Genomic DNA, 23,190 nt, shown 5'->3' with positions numbered 1-23,190 from the left:
AAAATATGTTGAAGAAAATTATTTCCTTCTCCCCCACCACCACGAGACAATCACACAAAAAATGCCACCTAAGTTCTACTGACAATGCCCCAGCAGAGCTCAAGGTGCTGTTCAAAATCCACTGCTTAAAATTCAAACTCAAGTAAGCAATAGATATGTATTTCCAAACTGTATAGAAGTCAAATGAAAAGGGATTTCCCTCTCAGTTTGAGATCTGGGAAGTGAATTATTTCCTTGACAAACTTGGAGAGAGAGAAAAAACAGAAAACCACAAGAAATTATCAAAAGATCTAAGTAGTTACCAAGTTATCATAATGAATCCCAATATTTAAGTTAAAAATAATTCATTATAAAAAAAACTTTGAATAAAGCTGCCAAAAATTTCTGAAAACTCCAGATCTGGTTATCATAGATGAAATTTTAGAAGATAGCTTCATGTGTTCATTTACATATGACAACCTTTTAATATTGCCTTTAAGACTTTCTTTTCTTTTTTGTATGAACTTTGAAGAACAATCACATTTTCACAAACTATAACTGACAGCACTTTATATAGAGAGTTTGAGTTGTACTTAATATAATGCATCTAAAGTCTCTAAATCACGTGCAAAGATCATGCAGTTTGCATTTTCCTCATGATGGAGGTATCAGTCTATCAAGCCTCTTGTGGCAAAGATGACAGTAAACTTTGTAATCAACAGGAAATCTACTGGCAATTTCTGGAAGTTGAGAAATTATCTGACTTGATTCAGCCAGCCAAGAAAGCAAGCCACACAGATTTTTGAAGTATAAGAAGTCTTATTGCTTAACATGAAGTAACAGTAAACTTGCAAAAACTGCTGAGTTTACCAGTCTATCTGTAATCTCCCCATGCACATTTTATAGCAATCCTTTCTGAGAAGTTTCATCCATATCCCAAGATGGCTTCACTATTCACAACACACTCCCATTTCTGCCTGCTCAACTGCAATACTGCACTGATGCAAATATATTAGTTCCAGACCTGAACTAAAGCTACTGAGCAACGGATACCCAGCTATCTCAGTAGACTTTGCCATATAAGTGACAGGGAGATGATATAAAAGCTTATCCTTAAGAGGAAATAATCAGTAATAAGTGAGATGGATTTCCATCAAGCTGTAATCTCTATCAGTCACATTAAGAAAACTTATTCACAATCCCAGCTTCCTGGCATCAGGTTTTTCTAATGCTAGCCTTTACCTATGTAACAGAAAGCCTTGGCTACCCAGGATCGAGGAAACCAAACTCGTAAAGATGCAATTCCTAAAAGTGCCTCTTTCAGGGAAATAAAAACTGACTGTGCAGGGTTCAGTTTCTCCTTCTCAAGTCTAAATATTGTTGATACCATAGCCTCATCCCAGCTCCATTCTGCAAGAAACATGAGACACCTTGCCTTCCTCACCACATTCTTCCTCTTCATCTCCATCCCTCCTACCTGTTCTTCTCTTCAGCTGCTTTGTCAAGATGTGGGAAGCAGAAATAAACATCTGTTCTAGGAAATGGAGGGGACAGGGAGCAGGGGGGCACAACATTTGAGACCTGTCTTGTAGAGGAATGACAGGATTAGCCTTATTCTGTAAACTAGGAATTACTACACATTGGGTAGAACCAAAAAGACTTTTTAAGCATTTAATATCCAAACATGCTCTATATCACAGAACACTGATCATTGAGGGAGGAGGTAACGCAAGGAAATAAGCTGCATTTCAAACAATGAAGCACAAAGACTATAACGGAGAAAGCATACCACTACAGAGTTTTTGGAAGAGATGAAAGAAAGTCTATCTAAATTCCTTGAGGCAAAGACTCATGGAAGAGAACAGGATCCACAACATATGCTTGCAATTAAATTTCCCACAATTCAGGAATGAGGTGACAAATACAACCCACATCCCAGATATATTCGAGTAGTACTAGGGTAGTGATGGAACTTATTTTTATCCTGCCATATTGACATTTTAAGTATGCAGGTAAAGCTCTTCCAGCAGATTCTTGAAATATGTAGAGAAAGATTGTTTGCAATTGTGACACCATATTAAACTAAGCTCTGATTACTTTTCTGATTGAAAATGTATTTCAATTGGAAAAAGCAGATCAAGAGTTGAATATCTCAGAAATCAAACAGAATGAAAACAAACAGATCGCAGGAATCATCCTGGAACACATAGGCCTGATGTTCCCAGAATAGCAACTGACAGTTGCTGACAGACTATACTAAACAAAGAAGCTAGCTAGATCAGCGTAGAAAAAGGATGAATAGAGCAATATAATAAATAAGGACATTCAATGATCTGACTTAAAAAACATATGCGTGTGTGTGTAGACATATACAAGTAAAGCAATGGGAACGCAACTAATACTGACAGCTGACTGCATTTAACAATAGCATGAACCTATTTAGAATCACAGAATCACAGAATCATTTAGGTTGGAAAAGACCTTTAAGATCATCAAGTCCAACCGTTAACCCAGCACTGCCAAGTCCACCACTAAACCATGTCCTTAAGCGACACGTCTACCCATCTTTTAAATACCTCCAGGGATGGGGACTCAACCACTTCCCTGGGCAGCCTGTTCCAGTGCTTCACTACCCTTTCAGTGAAGAAGTTTTGCCTAATATCTAATCTAAATCTCCCCTGGCACAACGTGAGGATGTTTCCTCTCATCCTATCACTTGTTACTAGGGAAAAAAAAGAGACCAACACCCACCTCACTACAACCTCCTTTCAGGTAGCTGTAGAGAGCAATAAGGTCTCCCCTCAGCCTCCTCTTCTCCAGGCTAAACAACCCCAGCTCCCTCAGCCGATCCTCATAAGACTTGTGCTCCAGACCCTTCACCAGCTTCATTGCCCTTCTTTGGACGCGCTCCAGCACCTCGATGTCCTTGTAGTGAGGGGCCCAAAACTGAACACAGGACTCGAGGTACGGCCTCACCAATGCCCAGTACAGGGGGATGACCACTTCCCTAGTCCTGCTGGCCACACTATTCCTGATACAAGCCAGGATGCCATTGGCCCTCTTGGCCACCTGAGAACACTGCTGGCTCATGTTCAGGTGGCTGTCAACCAACATCCCCAGGTCCTTTTCTGCCAGGCAGCTCTCCAGCCACTCCTCCCCAAGCCTGTAGCGTTGCATGGGGTTGTTGCGACCCAAGTGCAGGACCCGGCACTTGGCCTTGTCGAACCTCATACAGTTGGCCCCGGCCCATCGATCCAGCCTGTCCAGGTCCCTCTGTAGAGCCTTCCTACCCTCCAGCAGATCAACACTCCCACCCATCTTGGTGTCATCTGCAAACTTACTGAGGGAGCACTCCATCCCCTCATCCAGATCATCAATGAAGATATTGAACAGGACCGGACCCAGTACTGAGCCCTGGGGAACACCACTTGTGAACGGCTGCCAGCTGGATTTAACTCCATTCACCACCACTCTCTGGGCTCGGCCATCCAGCCAGTTTTTAACCCAGCAAAGAGTACGCCCGTCCAAGCCATGAGCAGCCAGTTTCTCCAGGAGAATGCTGTGGGAAACGGTGTCAAAGGCTTTACTGAAGTCCAGATAGACAACATCCACAGCCTTCCCCTCATCCACTAAGCGGGTCACCTTGTCATAGAAGGAGATCAGGTTAGTCAAGCAGGATCTTCCCTTCATAAACCCATGCTGGCTGGGCCTGATCCCCTTGTTGTCCCACACGTGCCGCATGATGGCACTCAGGATGATCTGCTCCATGACCTTCCCTGGCACTGAGGTCAGGCTGACAGGTCTGTAGTTCCCCAGATCCTCCTTCCGACCCTTCTTGTAGATGGGCGTCACATTTGCTACCCTCCAGTCAGCTGGGACCTCCCCGGTTAGCCAGGACTGCTGATAAAGGATTGAAAGTGGCTTGGTGAGCACTTCTGCCAGCTCCCTCAGTACCATTGAGTGGATCCCATCCGGCCCCATAGACTTGTGTGTGTCTAAGTGGTGTAACAGGTTGCTAACCATTTCCCCTTGGATTATGGGGGCTTCATTCTGCTCCCCAGCCCTGTCTTCCATAAGTTCCATTCCCATAAGTTTATAAAGGCTAAACATTTTCCACAGACATGAAAGACAGCAAGAAACTTACATAAGTACATTAAAGCAAGGCAATGCCACTCTCATAGCTGCAGATATGGATATTGCATTCAAAAGATTATAGTGAAGACAACAGGTCTACAAATAGGGAAATAAAACAGATGACAGGAGTTTGAAGTATCCAGTGCTGCCTCTGCTTCTGCATTCACACAAATTAAGAAAGAGTAGAAGGATAGGCCAGAAAAAAGAAACATTTATACGAGAGAGACATATTCAAGACTCCCTAGAATACTTACAAATTGTAATGATTCAGAGATTGCTATTTCTTGTTTCCAAGCTGTCCCATTGTATCAAGTGATTAACAGTAGTCTAGATGAAACAACCACAGCGAGAACGCACAACTATTCGAAAGCACCACACACTACCAGTAGTAGCAAGCATCCCACCAGCAACTGAAGAGCCATTTCAGAAGGTCTATTTCAAAAGCATTTTTTTTAATCACTTGGATGACAGAATAACACTTCTGTAAAACGTATAGGACACGGAGCAAAATCAGAAGCAAGAACATTGAGCACATGCCTCTGTCTCATTTCTTCTAGCACAAAATACTATAATTCATTTTAAACTCCTGATGAAGGCAATCTTAATCCAACAATAGCTCTGACTATGTATCCAGGCACATACTTCAGATGAACACATGAACTCAGATGCTCAAGCAAAAACCCCTACCGGAGGTACGAGCTTGACAACCAAGGTCCAACTATTTAAATCACGACAACAAGACTTGATAGATATCATCTGTTATCACCCTTCACATATTCATAAAGAGATTTGTATTTTTACTATGATCAAGGTTATGACATTTAGACTTCTCTAATAATGAGACTGCCTGTTCAAAAGAACAGCAAAGAACATACTTTTGTTGATGATGGCAGAGTAGGAAAATTAAGCCAGGCTGGAGCAAAGTCATGCTGCGCCATTTAGGTCCAGTCTCTCCGAATCAATGAAACAAGGCTTCAGCACCTCATGGCAAGTCCCTGTAATTGGAAAAAACAAGAAATGAGTACTTTTCAGATGCTTATCTTACAAGAGGATTACACTTGTGGTGTTTTGATCATTATTTCCCTTCTGTTTTCTGGTATTATTTTCTCACACATCTGTTTTTAGAATCTAACTAGCCTCATCTCATTTGTAGCATCACATCTGCACTTTTATTACCAAAGTGTCACACTAATCAAATATATCACAGGTATCATGAAAATACAACTGTAACATTCACTCCTTTATTTCCTCTTATAAATGGGATGAAGCATCTTGCGTAAGGTCTGATCAGAAAGCTATGGCAAAATTAGCTTGTTTAAATATTTTCCAGTACTATCTAGAATGGATTGCAGGAGCTATTTCATTAGCTTCCTAGAAGCAGCTGATTTTTCAAATTAGTCCCTAAAAGTTAATCTTAGAGGGCATATTAAAGTTCCTTAATAAAAGACTAGATGCTCAGGACCACCACAAGCCCCATATTTTCTCTAGATTTAATGGAAACAGTGTTTACACGTTCAGAAATACTGCCAAAATCCAGTAAAACTCTCTAGTTTGAAAACGGGCAAGAAAAGGTAATGGCTTAAGATAAAACCCAAGAGTATTTTTTCTACCCCATGCTCTCTCCACAGGTGGGAAAACATCTCTCAGTAAGCAAGAGAATGCAAGATAATGCAAGCTATATTTCTTGAAGCTGAACAATAGCACAGAAGGGAAAGAAATAGATGAAACTACCTGAATTATAAGGGTATGTGAATCATGCTCTGCAGCTAGATACTGCAAAATTGTCAATGACTCAAAAGTATCTTAAGTAGAATATACACACTATTAGAAATTCAGCTAGTGAAAACATAATTAACATCCATGTGCATTTTACAGGGAGACCCAAATAAACGCATATTCCACATCTCTGCACAACAGAGTGCAGATCTGTTAGTCAGTGAGCACAGATATAGTTCACTTTAATCTAAAGCTACTGTAATTTAAGTAAGTTTTAGTAAGAGATGTAGAATCTGAACTTGATAACTGATAATTATTGTTGTATTCTGGCCTGAACTGGACTACTGCAGACTTCCAGTGACAGAAGAGAATGTTCCAACTTCTAAAAGGTAGTATAGCAGATCTGTAAGCATTAAACTGAACTACTTAGTTGAGCTGCTAGTTCTTTTTTATGCAGTGAGCTCATAGTAAAGTTTTTAGGTACCTCTGATATCAAAGTTAAACTATAAGATGTACAAAATCCACTATCATTAAATAGAGACAAGTTTAAAACTATGTGCCACCCAAATAACTTGTTATAAATTACACTACTGAAGTCATCCAACACTCTCTTCTAAATTAACTTCAAAAGAAATTCCAGAGAAATTTTCTAAAGAATCTGATTATGTCAGACTAGTAAAAAACAAACAAACAAACAAACAAAAAAAAAAAACCAAACAAAAAGAAGGAAGTTCTAGAGTCACAGAACCATCACAAAAATGGCTTCTCTTTCTAAACAGGAACCAAGTTCACTTTTACTGATTAATCACGTTCAGCAATGGTATAGAAACAGAAAAGGGTAGATGTTTACAGATGAACCAATACAAGAGATGCTAAATTAAGAAATAGCAAATTAAATGTGAATAGACTACAGCAAGAAAAATATTTTTTTTTCCTCCTTCCCTCAGATACAGTTCTCATCTCCAAGCAAGAGTATCATGAAATTTTTAGAAAGGACCAAGACAGATATCAATACTGGAAGATCAGCACAACAACAACATCATAATCTTCAGACCAAGGTACTTACAGTCTAAAAAACAAATGGAGAGATTAGGTTCGTTCCAAATAAGAACGTTCCAAAGGATCCAAAAAGTATTACCAAGTTATTGGTGAATCAGCTATTAGGTATGGGACAACAAAAGCACTAACAAAGTGATTTCTTAACAAATTAGCCTTACTGTTTTTAGAAAACTAGTCAAGCTTCCTAACACTACTGTTTATCCAACTGCCATGAAAAAAGTTTATTCTTAACTTACTAACATCCCTACCTTTTACCTTTGCACATAAATCAAGGGCTGAGGTGAGACTTGGTGATCACCAAGTTTTTAAGGATTGGAAAGGTGTTTTTAACCAAACTTTGTCCACAGCTCACTGATACTGGGTGTATATTTCTTCCCACAAAAATTATTCTAGAAGCAGATTCAAGTCTTCCCCATGTTCTCAGTTCTCCAACTAAAAGCTCTAAAAAGGTTTTTGATAGTGCTGCTGAGTCAGATGAGTCAATCCCTTTCCTCCAAAACAGTATAGTGAAGTGACAAAGAAAGAAGCCTGGGCCAAAACTAAACAATACTCAGAGTGCAAAGTCAGCAGCAGAACATCTGTAAATTTCAATAAGCCCATAAAAGAAACTCTTTTAGGCCTAATTCTTCCAGCTAATTTTGATAAAAGAACAACAATAACAAAAGCATAGATGTATTTTTAGAACCATTTTCATAGGTTTACAGTTAAAGACTACCAAGAAAAGCAACTACTGAAGATACTGATCTCCACACCACCGAAGTAAAGAAAACACTTTCTCTTATCTGATTGTACATATTATTGGTCTGGCAATTAGACACAGGAAAAATCAAGTATTTTCATTATTAAACTTTATTTACTCACTAACTTCTAAAAGGCACAAATACCCTATCCATAATTAAATTGGGAAACACATAGCAGATCAGGAAAGGTCAAATTTTTTTTTTTTTTTTTTAAACTACATTTTAGATTACACAGCCTACCCAGCTTTAAGTTGACAATACCATGTTTTACCGGGCTTCATACATACTCTTATAGATGCTACCTTTCTGATGTTGCCAACAAGTTTGTCCCAGAATGTATTTTAATATAAAAACATTTTCACTACAAGCATGAGGTCTGTTTTGATGATCTAGCAAATATCCAATGGCTCTAGGATACTCTTCAGTCTTAGGAAGATATTTTTGGTAAATTGAAAATAGATCACAAAAAGAGAGAATGGGATGTCAGCAAGACCACTCTGCTGCCACAGACAGGATTTGCTATGCTTAAACCCTTTGTGATCAGCTTGGTTGCCAAACATCAGTTTGATTGATTCTTCGTTGCTTTCCAACTTAAGTTAGACCAACAACCGAGACCATCACTTTCTTCTGCAACATGCCCCAGTATTGAACTACTCATACATCACTAGAAAGGTATCTTCTATAAGATCATAGACATAAGCCTTTTTTCTTTCTATTCAAGTCCATTACTTCTTAAGCTATCCCCAACAGAGACATTTCTGCATTCTGTGTCCCCCCAAAAACTTGCAACCTCTATTCAGATTCACAGATCTACAAATTTAATAAGTGCACATTCCATTTCGTAATTGAAGTTATTAATAAAAATACTGAAGAGACTTCTTTAGAAATTCACTTGATACATCCTTCCAGATTGACATCAAACAAGAGCTGCCTTTACAAAGACTGAGGAGCCACTAAGGCAAATAGGCAACATTGAACAACAATTTAGAAAAACACTTCTGCCTTTCACAAACATGGGACTATCCTACTTTTAAATAAATTAAAAACAAAAATTCCTTTCAAGTATTTGAATAGAATGAAAGTTAATAATATGCACCCATACAAGCATTTACAGGAATTTGCTTTAATTATACTGACAGACCATGAAGAACTCATTTGTCTGCTAGCAAGCCTTCTCTTACATACACACACCACACAACAGATCAACCGCTGTTCATTAACACTGATAAAACAGCTGTTGTACTCCCAGCGTTAATACAGCTATCAGAAGTAAGCTTATTGAGGTAAGCTCCACAGATCTGAACACTATTCCACTGCTTTCAGAAACTCTCTCGGTAACAAAAGATCAGGCCCAAAATTCATCATTGAATGATGAATTCATCGTTCCCTGGTAGCACAAACTCAAAATATACCTGCCATTCTCTAACAAAAGTATCGTAAAAGCTAATTTGGTTCAGGTTGTCTATTACTGAAGCAGAGCTGCACAATTCTAGAAAGGCAAGAAAAAGACACTGAAATACTGCTATCCTCATACTATTAACACTCAAATACATTTAAGTTTCTTTAATCAGATTGGTCAAAATATTCAGTCTAATCTCAGCAATAGTCTCTGGTGTCAGATTCAAGTACTGCATAGTGACTTCAGAAAAGAAAGTCTTCCATAGCCCATAAATTCAGATAAAATTTATCTTTTGCTGTGTTGTGGATAGCAGAATAGTTTACAGCAAAGAAAAAAAACACACCCGTTCTTAAATTTTACTTCTTGTGGGGCATATCTGAAAGAAGTCTGTAAAACATTTTGTTTCAGGTAACATGCAACAATTATTCCAATATTCAATTACATAAAATTTAAGTCTATAGTTTTGTGAAGTATGATCTCCAATAATAAGGCAGTGAATGCCAAGGAATAACGAACAGCTGGTTCCAAATGATGTACAGTAAAGAGATTTGTCATAAATATAACTCAGTCACCCACTTCGAGCCACATGAGCAGCTGAAATAAGAACACTGCACCAAGTATGCTTAACCAACATCCAAAAAGGTTGGGCTGGGTAGTTGTTTGGTTTTTTTGTTTTGTTTTGTTTTTTTATGGTTGAGTCAATAAGGTCCTTTTGTGACAGAAAGTATTTTTCACCAGTTTTAAAGCAGCTGGAAACACTCACTTTTTAAACAAACTTATTTGTCTCATCTGAAGAGCATTCAGGAAAAATTAATATATTGCCTCTGTTTTAGAAAAAGAAGTAACATGCTGAGAAAAGGGAAGCAGAAAGCCACTGTATGAATCAAAGTCAACTTCTGCAAAAAAATGACCAAATTAAATGAAGAAATCAAACAGTATAGTCAATTTTCCCTGCACTACTACATTTTTCTTTTTTAAATCACAGAAAAAGATACAAGTAAAATCACTTAGAATAACAACACAGAAATTTAAAATTTTATACTTAGTCAATAATTAACTATTTCAGTAATCAGGGACAAGAAAAGTTTAAGAAAACTACTTGGGCTTGCTTTGCCTCACAAAATTAGGACCTAAGATGTATTTAAACAGTGGTTATAGACATCTGAAGGACTAAATTCCACCACGAAAAAGAGATGTCTTAATCCAAAACACCATAAGAATCACAAGAAGATACCAGTCATAATAGATTTAGGCCAGACATACAGTTTTGAAGATCAGAACAAAATTCTGGAACAACTTTATGACTTAACACAAATATTTGAACCTATCAATTCCTATTATCCTTATAAGTCAGAAACTAATAATTGTAACTGAAGAGTTTAACATGTAACTCAATGCATGTACACAAAGATAACATTGTAATAATTAATCCAGTTTTTCCCATCTTGGGTGATAACCATAGGAGAATACCATTCCCCCAGCAAGTTTTTTTTCCTCTCTCCCCTGCTACTTTAAAATCAATATAGTGTTTAAAAACCAAAGTTTTTAAACGTGAAGACCACACACTACAACCAACATATAAATCAATTTTTTTTTTTTCTGCAATAACACAGATAGACTTCAACATGGTACAAAAGCAGAAAACACCCTGTATTCATGAACCTTCAGATTAATTTACTTTCAGATTACTTTAGCAAAGTGCTTCTTCAAGCTTCATCTTATATTACAATTTTCACATTATCTGCAACTTTTAATTCACTATTACTGGGAAAAAATATGAAACAGCCAAAATGACTAACATTTAATTTTTGTTTGCAAAGCTTGTTTGTAAGCTAAAAACCTCCATGTAGTTAGCACATAAAACAGGGGCATGAAATATATAGATCAAGGAGATCCAGTTGAATGAACTATCCAAAACAGTGTTATGGAATACATCTCAGGTTTAACAAACAATTTCTCACATTTTAATAAGATTTGTGTAGTTTCTTGTAGTAAAAATATTTTTTTTTTAAATCTCTCTTTTTTCCCCCCTATGTTTACCAGGAGAAAAAAAAAAAACAACATAGGATGCTTACTCATTCTCATACCATTTGTCCTAAATTAGGGACTCCTGCCACCACAACTACGTCAGTTACAGATTTCACCCTCCTTCACCCCTAAACAATTTCACCAAATAGGCAGACTGGCAATACATGGCAGTAGTTTCTAACCACTAGAGAAGCATGAGAGCGCGCATTATAGGCTAAGCATACTGCAGAATCCTAGCAAGCATCCATTAATCCAGGTCATATCTCTGCATAGCACATAAAAAAATGGGAATACAGTGCAGGCACATACCAGACTCATTACAAACAGAATCAGGTGCGTTTATTAACTCACTTAGCTGCAGCACTAAACCAGGAAGCAGTTGTACTGGCAAAAGCCATAGAGCAAAAAGATAAGGCAAGTAGACAGACCTAGACTTTTTTGTTTCCATGCCAGGCATCTATAAAATGCTGGAAACAATTAGAACTGACAAAGCTTTAAAACAAAACAAACAAAAAAAGCCCAAGTCTCCAACTCAAACACTGGAACCCTTATGATCTAACCTGACTTCCTTCATATACTAGAAATTCATATAATGTCTCCTGCACTGCTCCTGCTAACACAGTGGAACAATAGTAATTTCCTTTACAAATGTCTCTAACCTGGCCTTAAACATATCATCAAGAAAACAAAGGATAGTGAGGTCTGGAATAAACTGGTTACACAAAAATTAATTTAAGTGATCACTTCTGCTCCATTATAAAGATGATCCTTTATCCAGAATTTCTTTTCGCTTCACTTCCATTCATCAGATCTTTCTAGCATTAGAAATCCTCTCTCTATTTGTCTACTCACACAACACTAAAAAGAGCCAAACAGCATCTCTGGAAGTGTGCAATACTCTTCAGGAGTTGGAAAAGTGATTCCCATGAGAATTCCTCTCAAGGGAATCTCTGCCCTGGCTGCACAAGTGGATGTGAGAGTCCGTGGGGGAATGATCTGGGATATTTCAGGGACAAGAGAGCAGAGGAAGCAGTTGCAGTCGAAGCATTCTGAATTTCAGTTCCATGTTTTGTTTTCTATAAAAAAAGTCAAATAAGGAAAAATGAGCCTGATTATTAAAGTACAGATTCCTGAAAGGATTGTGACATATAAGGTAATGTAATATGCACTCACATTTAACTGCTGTGATTTTTTGAGACTATTTTCATTTTTGTTTTCAATGGTTTAAGTAGCTCTAACTAGAGGAAATGCATTTAATATCACATTTTTAATATATTTAACTATAAACACTATAACAATTTTGTGACTCATAAGAATCAAGTGCAAAATCATGTAATCCTACTTTTTATTTTCCCATGTCCACATCCATTACAGATTATAGGCGGAATGTCTCAACAACACAACTCTTCAATTTATCCCAGACAGGGTTATGAACTTTAAGCATCATCTTGTAATGAAACATTGCTACCTTGTAACATCCTTTTGAAGGCATACTTGTCTATTCTTGTCTCAACAGTCTGTAGTCCTGTCAACAGCATTAACAAATACAAAGTCTCCCTCATTGTTTTCACCTTCACATAATTTTACATGAGAAAAATATGATTTTGATGGCTTACTAATTCTAAATCTGGAAAGTATCTTCTGAAAAATTAAAATATAACATCCATAGAGTGTTCTGAAAGACTGAGAATCAACTCGTACTTCCTTAGAAGATCAAAAAGAATATCAGCCTCTCCCCATAGGAAAGATACTCCAGTCCTTTAATCAACTTTGTGGCCCTTTGCTGGACTCACTCCACTAAGTCCATATTTTTCTTGTACCAGGGAGCCTATAACTGGACACAGCACTCAACATGTGGCTTCACCAGTGCTAAGTAGAGAAGGATGAACTCCCCTCAACCTGCTGGCAACACTCTTCCTAATGTAGCCCAGGGTGCTGTTGGCCGCCTTTGTTGTGAGGATGCATTGCTGGCTCATGGTCAGCTTGTTGTCCAACAGGACCCCCATGTCTTTCTCTGCAGAGCTGCTTACCAGCTGGTCAGCCCCCAGCATGTACTGACATATGCAGCTACTACTCCCCAAATGCAGGATTTTGCATTTTCCCCTTTGCTGAACTTCATGAGGATCCTCTGTCCAGTTCTCTAGCCTGTCCAGGTTCCTCTGAATGGCAGCACAAACATCTAGTGTATCAGCTACTCCTCCTCATTTTGTATTATCTGCAAACTTGCTGAGGGTAAACTCTGCCCATCATCCAGGTCATTAATGAAGTTGTTAAATAGTACTGGCTCCAGTATTGAACCCTGGGGGTACAACACTAATGACTTCCTTCAAATGGCCTTTGTGCCACTGATCATAACCCTAATGGTCTGGGCCTGGCCATTCAGCCAGTTTTTGATACACCTCATTGTTCAATTCTCTAACACATACTTTGCCAGCTTCTCTAGGAGAACGTCACAGAAGACAGTGTCAAAAGCCTTACTGAAGTCAAGATAAACAACATCCATTGCTCCCTTCACCTACCAAACTAGTCACCTCATTGTAGAGGGCTACTAGCTTGGTTAAGCATGATATCCCCTTCATAAAGCCATGCTGACTGCTCCCACTCACCTTCTTGTTCTTCATATGTTTGGAAATGGTTTCCAGGATTAGTTGCTCTACCACCTTCCTATGGACTGAAGTGAGGCTGACCAACCTGTAGTTCCCTGGATCCTCCTCCTCCTCCTCACCCTTCTTGATGACAGAATTAACATTTGCTCTCTTCTAATACTCAAGAGCCTCTCCCAATCACAATGGCCTCTCAAAAATAATCAAGAATGGCCTTGCAATGACATCAGCCAGCTCCCTCTGCACTCATGGGTGCATCTGTCAGGCCCTATGGACTTATGTATATCTTATTTAAGTGTTCCCTAACCTGATCCTCTTCCACTGAGGGTGGAGAAAAAAGCACAGCAGAACTTTAAGATGACAAGGACATGAGATCAGAGACCGTCCCCACCCAATTTTAAGGGCATGTTGTTTAACTTGTCTAACCAGTATTTAGCTGGCAGAGGAAAGACAGTCCCATTGGTATTGAACAGATCCAACTTAAGGAAGGTCTCTTCAGTGTACAAAATAAAAATATTTCCCTAGCCCAGAAAGCTGTCTTCAATATTTAAGACAGATTTCATTATTGTTGGCAAGATACATTTGATAACACTATTTGTCTGAACTACCTACACTAATTTGTCTAACAAATTTTAAAATAATGCTAAAAATTAGAAAAAAAAAAAAAAATCCTGTCAGCTGAACCCATCTCACCAGAAACGAGAGGTAAGGAAAAATAGTTCTGCATTTTCAACTTCTATACTTCTCACACTCTGTGGATAGCCTAAATTATTTTACAGGAAGCAGTTTCTGTGACATTAGGTATTTCAGAGGTTGTTAGAAGAAGAATTTTATTGTTAAAATTTTATTGTTAAAATAGAATTTTATTGTTAAAATAAAAGGCAATATAAACTCAAATAGGTAGAAATACTTGAAGCTTGTGAGTGGAGGAGTAAAGTTATTAAAAGAAAAAAAAAATTAAGGAAGCTTCAAGACACAAACTCCCAAAGTTAGAAAAGAGATACAAGTTCAAATTTCTTGATACTCCCTGAAGACCAGTTTAGAATCACAGAATCGTTTAGGTTGGAAAAGACCTTCAAGATCATCGAGTCCAACCATTAACCTATCACTGCCAAGCCCACCACTAAACCATGTCCCTGAGCACCACATCTCCCTGGCTTTTAAATACCTCCAAGGATGGGGACTCAGCCCCTTCCCTGGGCAGCCTGTGCCAGTGCCTGACAGCCCTTTTGGTGAAGAAGTTTTTCCCCATATCCAACCTAAACCTGCCCTGGTGCAGCTTGAGGCCGTTTCCTCTTGTTCTATCGCTCGTTACTGGGGAGAAGAGACCGACCCCCCCCCCCCCCCCCCGGCTCCAGCCTCCTTTCAGGCAGTTGCAGAGAGCGATGAGGGCTCCCCTCAGCCTCCTCTTCTCCAGGCTGAACAACCCCGGCAGCCCTGCTGCAGCCCGACTCTGAGTTCAGGCAAGGCTGCGCTGCTGCCCGCTCCCAGCAGGCCGCTGCGGCTGCCCTGCCTCTTACTTTACTCTTTAGAACTTCAGTCTATTGATTTGCATAGAGAAATCCATGAACAGAATAAATGTTAAAAGCATATGAATATATGCACATACATCATTTTCAGAAAATCAGTAAAATTAACACATACGCATATCTAAGTGGCACATACTCTATGATCTTTTACCTAATGCCTCACAGATTAATATTAGCATAAGTACAGCACACCACAAACTGCATGTGGAACCTTAACTCCACCCCTCAGCTACATACTTGTTTGATAACCCATCCTCACCTTGTCATCATAATTTTTAGTATAAAATTTATAAATGGGGTAAAAGAAGGTTGTAAGCCATCAGAATTAAAATATAATGTAGTGCTGTTATGATAGTGGAAAAATAAAAGGTTATATATTACTCAGTGTCTCAAGTCTGTTGCTACTGCTGCTGCTTTGCTTCCTTGGTAATGAGCTACAGCAAGTGTATCACATCCTTATTAAGTCAGAAAGACAAACCAAGCATATATGAATTTCAGAGGAGCCCAATAAGCAAGTCTGTATGACATCTTAGAAAAGAGCAGCCATCTACAAGAAGGGAAGGGAGGCACACAATTTTCTATGAGGGAATTAAAACTGAATGTTCACTATCAGAGATATGTCAAATACCAACTGTACTGCATTTCACAACAACAAAAAGAGAAAGCTATTTGCCAAGGTCAATTGTTTTTTTTTTTCTGAAGAAGCAGCAGCAGGCAAAGTTCTCACTAAAACAGAGCAACTCTAGAATAACGGAGCTACAGAATAAATTGACCCTTCAGTTCTCCCATCTTGGGCCAGCTTCAAATATTTATTTCACCTATTTAGCATCAGCCACAGAACTACAAAGTTTTGCTCTGAATTAGGCAAAGAAATTATATGCTCAAATCCCAACCATCAGACTACATGGTCTCTCTTCTTCATAAACAGAAATGTTCAGGATTTTTCTCAACCAAGCAGGCCATTAAAATAACCTATTCCATCAAAAGTTTTTTCCTTCTGCCACAAAAAACCCACATTTTCTTTTAAACTGAAAATTTCTTGTGATAAAATATCCTTCCCTGTTATCTCTAGTCAAGAGTAGCGCTAATTTGAAGTGTAAGCTTTAAATAATACTTTCATTTAAACCCTATACATCTCAATTTTTATTCCTCTTCAAAAACACAGCTTATTAGAGATCTTCCTTGCTCTGTCATTCATTTAGTTTGAACAAAGCAAAACAAGCTAATTTCAAGTTGTTCTTTTGCTATCCAAAATTTGTATGTTAACAAAAGAGAAAAGAATAATTAAACCCTAACACAAGCTTTACGGAGTTTTTGAAAATGGAAACATTTCTACTGATCACAAATTGCTGCAAAAGTGTGACAACTACTTGAACTAAAGATTATTTATTTTCCTTATTTTCTCTCCATGTAAATGCACAGCCACAACAAAAGAATAAGCTTCAATCTTTACAACCAACCTTTTAACACTTCGAAAGGAAAATGTGTGTGTCGCCCCCCCCCTACATTTCAATGTAGAAGAGGGTTTACAGACATATGATAATTTACAAACAAGGTTAAGTTTGGATATGGTAATTCTCTCAAGTTCTTTGGTTCTCTAAAATTTATTGTCAAAGACTCACACCTCCAATAAAAGGAAAGAGAGTTGAACCTTTAAAGGTCTTCTCTCCCACTGGTTCAACAGACGTTAAAAAGTTCCGAACAATTCAGCTGAAGACTCTTCTTTCTCAACTGTGCTACTGCAGAGCAAGTAAAATCTCCAGTTTTAGTCTCACTGTCCCCACCATCCAATACAGTACTGTTCTGATGAGTATTCTAACAATGGACAATGAGGAAGAATAAAAGACAATATCCATTCATTTTTTTAATTTACCTTCTTGCCTCATCTTTAAAAAAAAAAAAAAAAAAAAAAAACTATGAGAACTAAGGCTTCCTGCAGAACACTGAGGATAGGACGAAGTCCTCCGTCAAATTTGAACACCTCCAAAAGTCTTATGACATGCCAGGATACAAGAAGTGTATGGAATCAAACTGTAACAGTCAATTTTTTAACCATAAAACCCCAATACATTCTCTAGTAGAGACACAGCCCTAAAACCTAGCTTTACAGTGACTTAGCAGAACCAAACACACACCTAAGAAAAACCCACCTTCATTTCTACTTAGGGCTCAAGTTCCCTACATGAGGATGAATCAACTAAAGTGCACTCACTACCTTTGTTTTGCATAAGGATCTAGAATGTCAGCAGACTTGGTGGGACACCAGTGTTCTAAAAATCTCAACCACTGCTCCTTATCGTATGGTCCCCTTTCTGTATATAGATATGGTTCACAAGCAAGAGGGTTTACATCACTTCTGTGAATCAAATATTATTGTCACAAAAATCAAAACATCTTTTAGGAAGTGTTTTAGAAAGAGCCAAAGTTAATGAGAGAGCTTAGAATACCTTGATCATCACTTTTATCGAAAAAAGTTTTTCCTTCTTGCACTGTACCAAAATGTAAATTAAAAAAGCTAACTATTTTGTAACATAAAATAACTTCATATTTGAAGGTAAACTACAACCAGGTTCCTTCTGCTTGAAATCCTACACTTGCAGTACCATTTAGCAGAAAGCTGGAAAAACACTAATCTCCTGTCCTCTGCAAGGTTCAAAGTCCAAAAGCCAAAGTGTTAGTGCACTAACATCACCACCCAGTTCAGCATACATTATGTAACAAAATCACCGGGAATGCTTTTGCACTTTGGAGTCTTCACAAGGATCTGAAGAAAAAGCAGTTGAAAAAGGTGGCAGTTTTAAAATATCCTGAGCATATAAAGCAGAAAACCAATTCTATATAATTTCAGCTGTTTCCCAGACTATGTTTACCCAAAATATGAAAGGAGATGATTGTGGAAGAGTTGATAGCACCACACAGGGCATTATCATCAGTCACTGTGTAATACTACTGCTCAAAATCACACAGAAACAAAAAAACAAACAAACAAACAAAAAGCAAGCATGACAAGTCTCATTCAAGTTCGTTTATAATAAGGTCTGCAAATGGTTCTCCTTGCAGGACAGAATTTACTCCTAGTACTAAAAAATAAAAAACTAAGAGCAACTTCCCCAGAAGTTACTGATGAACTATCACTGTCAAACTGTTTTATCCATACATTTTAAACAGAAGAATCTCACTAGAATGGGGGGGGGGGGGGGAACTTAAAGTACATTAGCTTGTGAAGTACTAACAAAGCTAAATATCTACACAATTTCCCTATATCATTTTACAGATTTATTTCCACTTAAGCTTTGCTGCAAGTTTAAAGTCTGCTTATTCTTAAAAGCTTCCACCAGAAGTTTTTTCACAGCAGAGCAGCCTATTCCACTGAAGACAATTTCTCAATACAAATGTACCCATTTTAGGATTCTACCAGAATAAACACATCAGTAAGAGAGTCAAGTTGCTGACAGTTATTCCAGTACAAAAGCTATGTTTACATCAAGGCTTAAAGTATAAGCCCTCCAGGGCAAGGACCTTATCTTCATAGGTGTCAGCAAACCACTTAACAGACTGTCAGCATTATACAAGTAAAAACCTAAAGAAGGCATTAAAGTGGATCAGCATGCTAGGCATTTTCTCCTCAATGGTCCTCACCCAAGTATGAATTTTGCTTATGGTACAAAGGCACAGCTGTAAAACATGCCTAAATCTGTGTCAAATACATATGCATACAAATAAGAACAACTGCACTTCCCAAGTGCAAACACAGTGAAAAGAAAAAAAGAATTATCCTACCAGCAACCAGAAAGATGTAAAGAAAAAGTTAATTTAATAAAGCTAAAAAAGCAAACTCTTCAAAACATCCAGAAGAGAAAGAGTCCAGATAAAGATGTCACCCAAAATATTAAGTGGAGGGAATGCAGTTCCTTGATTTCAGCGAGAACCTCTTGTCGAGAGGTAAAAGTGTCTCATAGCACTGAAAGTTAATAGCTTGAAAAAAGACAGACATCACTTTTTCTATGATTTAAGCAGCAAGTACTTGTATTACTATGTTTATGGCCATATAATAGACAAAAATCTAATGAAATGGCCACTCACACCTGAATTCTTCCTATTTAACAACTGTTTTCAAGCAAACTAAAAGAATGAGGAAGACAATTCTATTCTGTTAGTTTGGTTCCTTTACATGTGGCTCAGTTCATTCAGTCAATCCCAGCCACACTGAGACTCGACGTAGAAGAGCCCCAAGCCACAGCCATGAGAGATTACAGAAAGACTCCTATTCATGTTCCACAGTTTCCATGTTTTCAAAACAGCAAAATTGAAATATAAGTTAAAATAACAAAACAGCAAAGCCATTCAAAGAAAGCAAAATACTGAAGCTAGATTAACTTTTAGATACTGACAAGACAACACACAGAACAGAACTACTTCAGTGAGCCTAAGAATTTAAAATACTTATTTACATGCAAGTCTTTCATTTATGGTCAAAATAACAAGTTACAAGGGGGGGGGGAACGGGGGATGGACAACAAAAACACACAAAATGCAACACCACAGTAATCTTTAGACACAGTTTCACGTGCTTAAAATTACTTTTCTACAAGGCTTTAACACAAGCCATCTTCCCAAACATCTTTGCAGTGCCCTTAGAGAAAACCATTTTTTTCATTAGTTCACTATTAGTAATACTTCAGTATTGCAGAAGCTCTGAAAATTTTTTGAAAAAGTCACGACTAAGGTAAATGCGTCACCTTTACCAGACACTCAGTTTACAGTCTACCTGATAATGCTTTAATTATTTAAAACTTTATGAATAATCAAGGTGGAGTAGGGGGGGAGAGAACTTCATAAAATTACCACTGACTTTTGAATTAAGTTGTTCTGTCCATCTTAATTTTCTTTGAGACAGTAGTAATTCAGCTGAAAGCAAACCTACAAAAAATATATTGTAAATATATTAATTTCAACATTTAAACTATATCCATCTTCAAAAACATTTAACCACTACAGGGGGAAGGGGGCAACAATACATCTAACAATAACACGTACAATTGGTTAGTTCACCACTATATTTTGTTTTGAATCCTTCCAAAAAGGTTGGGGGGGTTTGTTATGGTATACTTTCAAATCAGACTCATTCATTCCCATTACAGAATAGGAAATTACTCTGAACCCAACCTTAAAATATCAACACACTAAAAAGCCAGTTTGCACAGGCAGTAAATTAATTTTGGTAAATTTATTACCAAATTATTATTATCTGGCTTCCATAAGTGACAAAGAACAGTGGGAGGAAATAAAAAAAAGCAATGCTACATTATCAGTACCTTCATGCTGCAAAAGTGTCTAATGCAAATGGAAAGACCGAGATGCACAAGCCATCCAGCAGACTTGTTCAATAAGTATAACAGCTCATTGTTGAGATTACAGTATTAACATGAAGGATAAGTTACCTACAGATTCAGTCTAGATGTACATATTTTTTAATCTCCCAGAAAAATCACACTCATACTTACAAATTCCTCTTTGTAGCAATACATGTATTCTTCAAATTCTTAAAAATATTCCATTAATTAAAAATGGCAAGTAGAAATTAGATTCTGCAAGCTCATTTCAATGTTCTCAAAAACAAAACAAAACAAAACCAACAAAAAACAACCCAACATCCTCTAGGCAGTAAATGTTACTGGTTTAACCATTCTACTGATAAAATGTTTATTCAAGTGTAAATTGATTTATGAACACTACAACACTTACCTAATCCAAGAGGACTGCACAAGGTATTAGTACTGCACGACTTATATTTTTCCAGTTTGTTTTCCTTGAGATAATATCCAGAGTTCTTATCAGTACTACATTCGTAGCTGTTTGACATAGATTTGACCTCACAGAAATCAGCTACCCATCCTTCTTGCTTACAGATTCCGCAAGGCTATTTCCAAAATTTGCCAAGTCTCTGCCTTAAGCTCTTTTTTTTTTTTTTTCTCTCTGACAGCTTCTTCTCTTGTCTATTCCATGTACATTTCACTATAAGAAGCATCAGCTACAGGTGAAATAAATACACTTTTTACACCACTAACTGTGAAGCCAAAAATCCAAATTTCACATCTGAACTGAGGAACATTTCCTAGCTTCGGGTAACAGAGGCATTTGTAAACAGTTATCTGGATACCACCACATTGCTCATTGGCAACAACATTTTTCAACAAAAATATTAAATAAAATATAAAAGAAAAAATTATAAACAAATTTATATTAGACACTTCATTTAGAAAATATGTTTCATTGCAAAATGACAGAAGGGTATATCAGAAAATCTAAAAAATAAAATAAGGGTAAAAATATCTGCCATGAAACTTTTCAGCAATGTCTACACAGTGACTCAGGCTACATTTAACCTGGAGCCAGTTAGCAAAACTGGTTATGCCTATGACACACAGAATGTTGCTTGGAAGAAAAAAGTAACTAAAAGCAAAACAGCGCTTTATCTTAGCAGCCGAAGTATTCAGAATTTGATAAATTTAGCCATATATCCATGCCATGTGGACAAAAGCATCCAAGGGTGAGATGCTCTGCACCGCTAGAAAGAAAAAGCTCATGACTTCAAACTTCCAATTCACTTCTCAGATGCCTAATTATTGTTTCAGAAGCTTTTTCAGGAGGAAGCACTTGGATAAATAATCCCAGATCAGCATCCAATATTTCTCCCCTTTCACAAGAAGCAACTGGTGCAGGATGGTTTCCCGCTTTTTTCCTCCCTACCAGCTGAAGCAAAAGGCTCCAAATATCCAGGACTCTGTAACTCAAATTGCCTACGGGAAAAAGAACCAGAACAATCAGTTTTCCCTTTTGAAATCTGAATTGGCGTTAGACAAGTACATAAATCTTAATCTTAAAAAGCAAACACACATACAATCAGACAGCCAAACCCAAGTACAGAAGCCTCAGTTAAACATTCACTCACATTCTGGAGAAAGCAGCAGGCATATTTAACGGAGAACGCAGCCTATCAGTGAAAACGTTTTCCCGTTTCTAATTTCCGAAAATAAAAAACAACCGGAAAGGAGCATGTCTCATTTTATTGGGAAAGATAAATAGATCTGCAGGAAGCACCTGGGGAGGAAGGCACTGACCTGGGCCAGGGACACCGAGCTTAAGCACAGAACAAGCCCAGAGGAGCGGCGGGAGCCACCTGGGGAATCCCCCAGCGCGGCCCTGGGGGAAGCCTCGCCGCTTCGGGGCCGCCTGCCTGTGAAGTGCGCAGGCAGACCCCCAGCTTCCCGGCCCCAACCAGGCCTTTTGTTGCGGCGCCGCGGCGGGCCCCGGGAAGGGCTCCACCGGCCCGCACCGGGCGCTCACCCTGACTTCCAAGGGGGCTGCGGCCCGCGTTCAGGCACTCACCGGCCGCGCTGCGCCACCCCCACGCAGCAGCAGCCACCGCCGGCCGCCGCACCGGGGGCAGCTCCCCTTGCCCTCCCCAATTACGGGCCTCGCCCCGCGGCGGGGGAAGAAACAGGGCGGCCCCTCTCACGCCTCTGGCCCTGGCGCCCTCGACCCTCCACCACCAGGCTACCCCTAGTGGTGGCTGCCCCCTCCCATCACCCCAAGAACCGTGGAAGCCCCGAACGCGAGAACGACGCGCGCGCGCGCGCACACACCCCCACCCCCCGCTCGTCTCACTCCCAGAATGGCGCTGCTCCGAACCGCAATCCTCTGCGCGCCCAAGCCTCACAAGATCGGCCGCGCGAGCCCGCAGGCGTCCGGGGCGGAGCTTCCCGGCCACCACCGAGGGTGTGACCCCACCCTGCTGGCGGGAGCCCCCCTGCCGTGACGTCACAGGAACAATCCCGAACGTTCCGCGAGGGGCGGCGGGGGAATCCCCAGCGCGCGCCCCGCCCGCGGGAGTCTCCAGCGCCGCCGTGCTGGCGGCACAACTCTACAGCGTCACTCTTATTGGCACCAGCGCTCAGGAGAGCGGCCTGAGGAGGAGGCGGGCACTCGGATAGCAGCGGCAG

At 39.0% G+C, this 23,190-nt stretch overlaps 1 protein-coding gene across 5 annotated transcripts in view; it reads right to left on the bottom strand.

The window, feature by feature from the left end:
• The window catches only part of LOC309601661 (vasculin-like), a 38,381-nt gene extending 15,631 nt beyond the window's left edge, over positions 1 to 22,750 (bottom strand). For 4 of the 5 annotated variants that reach the window (XR_014230577.1, XR_014230578.1, XM_082334821.1 and 1 more), the window contains exons 1-3: positions 20,933 to 22,750; positions 20,040 to 20,107; positions 4,989 to 5,108 (exon numbers count right to left, since the gene is read on the bottom strand). Coding sequence is in view for 3 of the 5 variants with exons in the window: in XM_082334821.1 (XP_082190947.1) it covers positions 4,989 to 5,051 (63 nt within the window). In the remaining 2 variants the exon portion in view is untranslated. Of the gene's footprint in view, positions 1 to 4,988; positions 5,109 to 20,039; positions 20,246 to 20,932 lie in introns of those variants that run through there. The other variant, XM_082334822.1, reaches the window with a different exon arrangement.
• Positions 22,751 to 23,190: the final 440 nt, after the last annotated feature.

The sequence above is a fragment of the Platalea leucorodia genome (assembly GCF_965183815.1).
Source record: "Platalea leucorodia genome assembly, chromosome: W".
Taxonomy (NCBI): domain Eukaryota; kingdom Metazoa; phylum Chordata; class Aves; order Pelecaniformes; family Threskiornithidae; genus Platalea; species Platalea leucorodia.
Note: the sequence above shows the minus strand (reverse complement) of the source record. Positions and strands in the feature narration are given on the sequence as shown.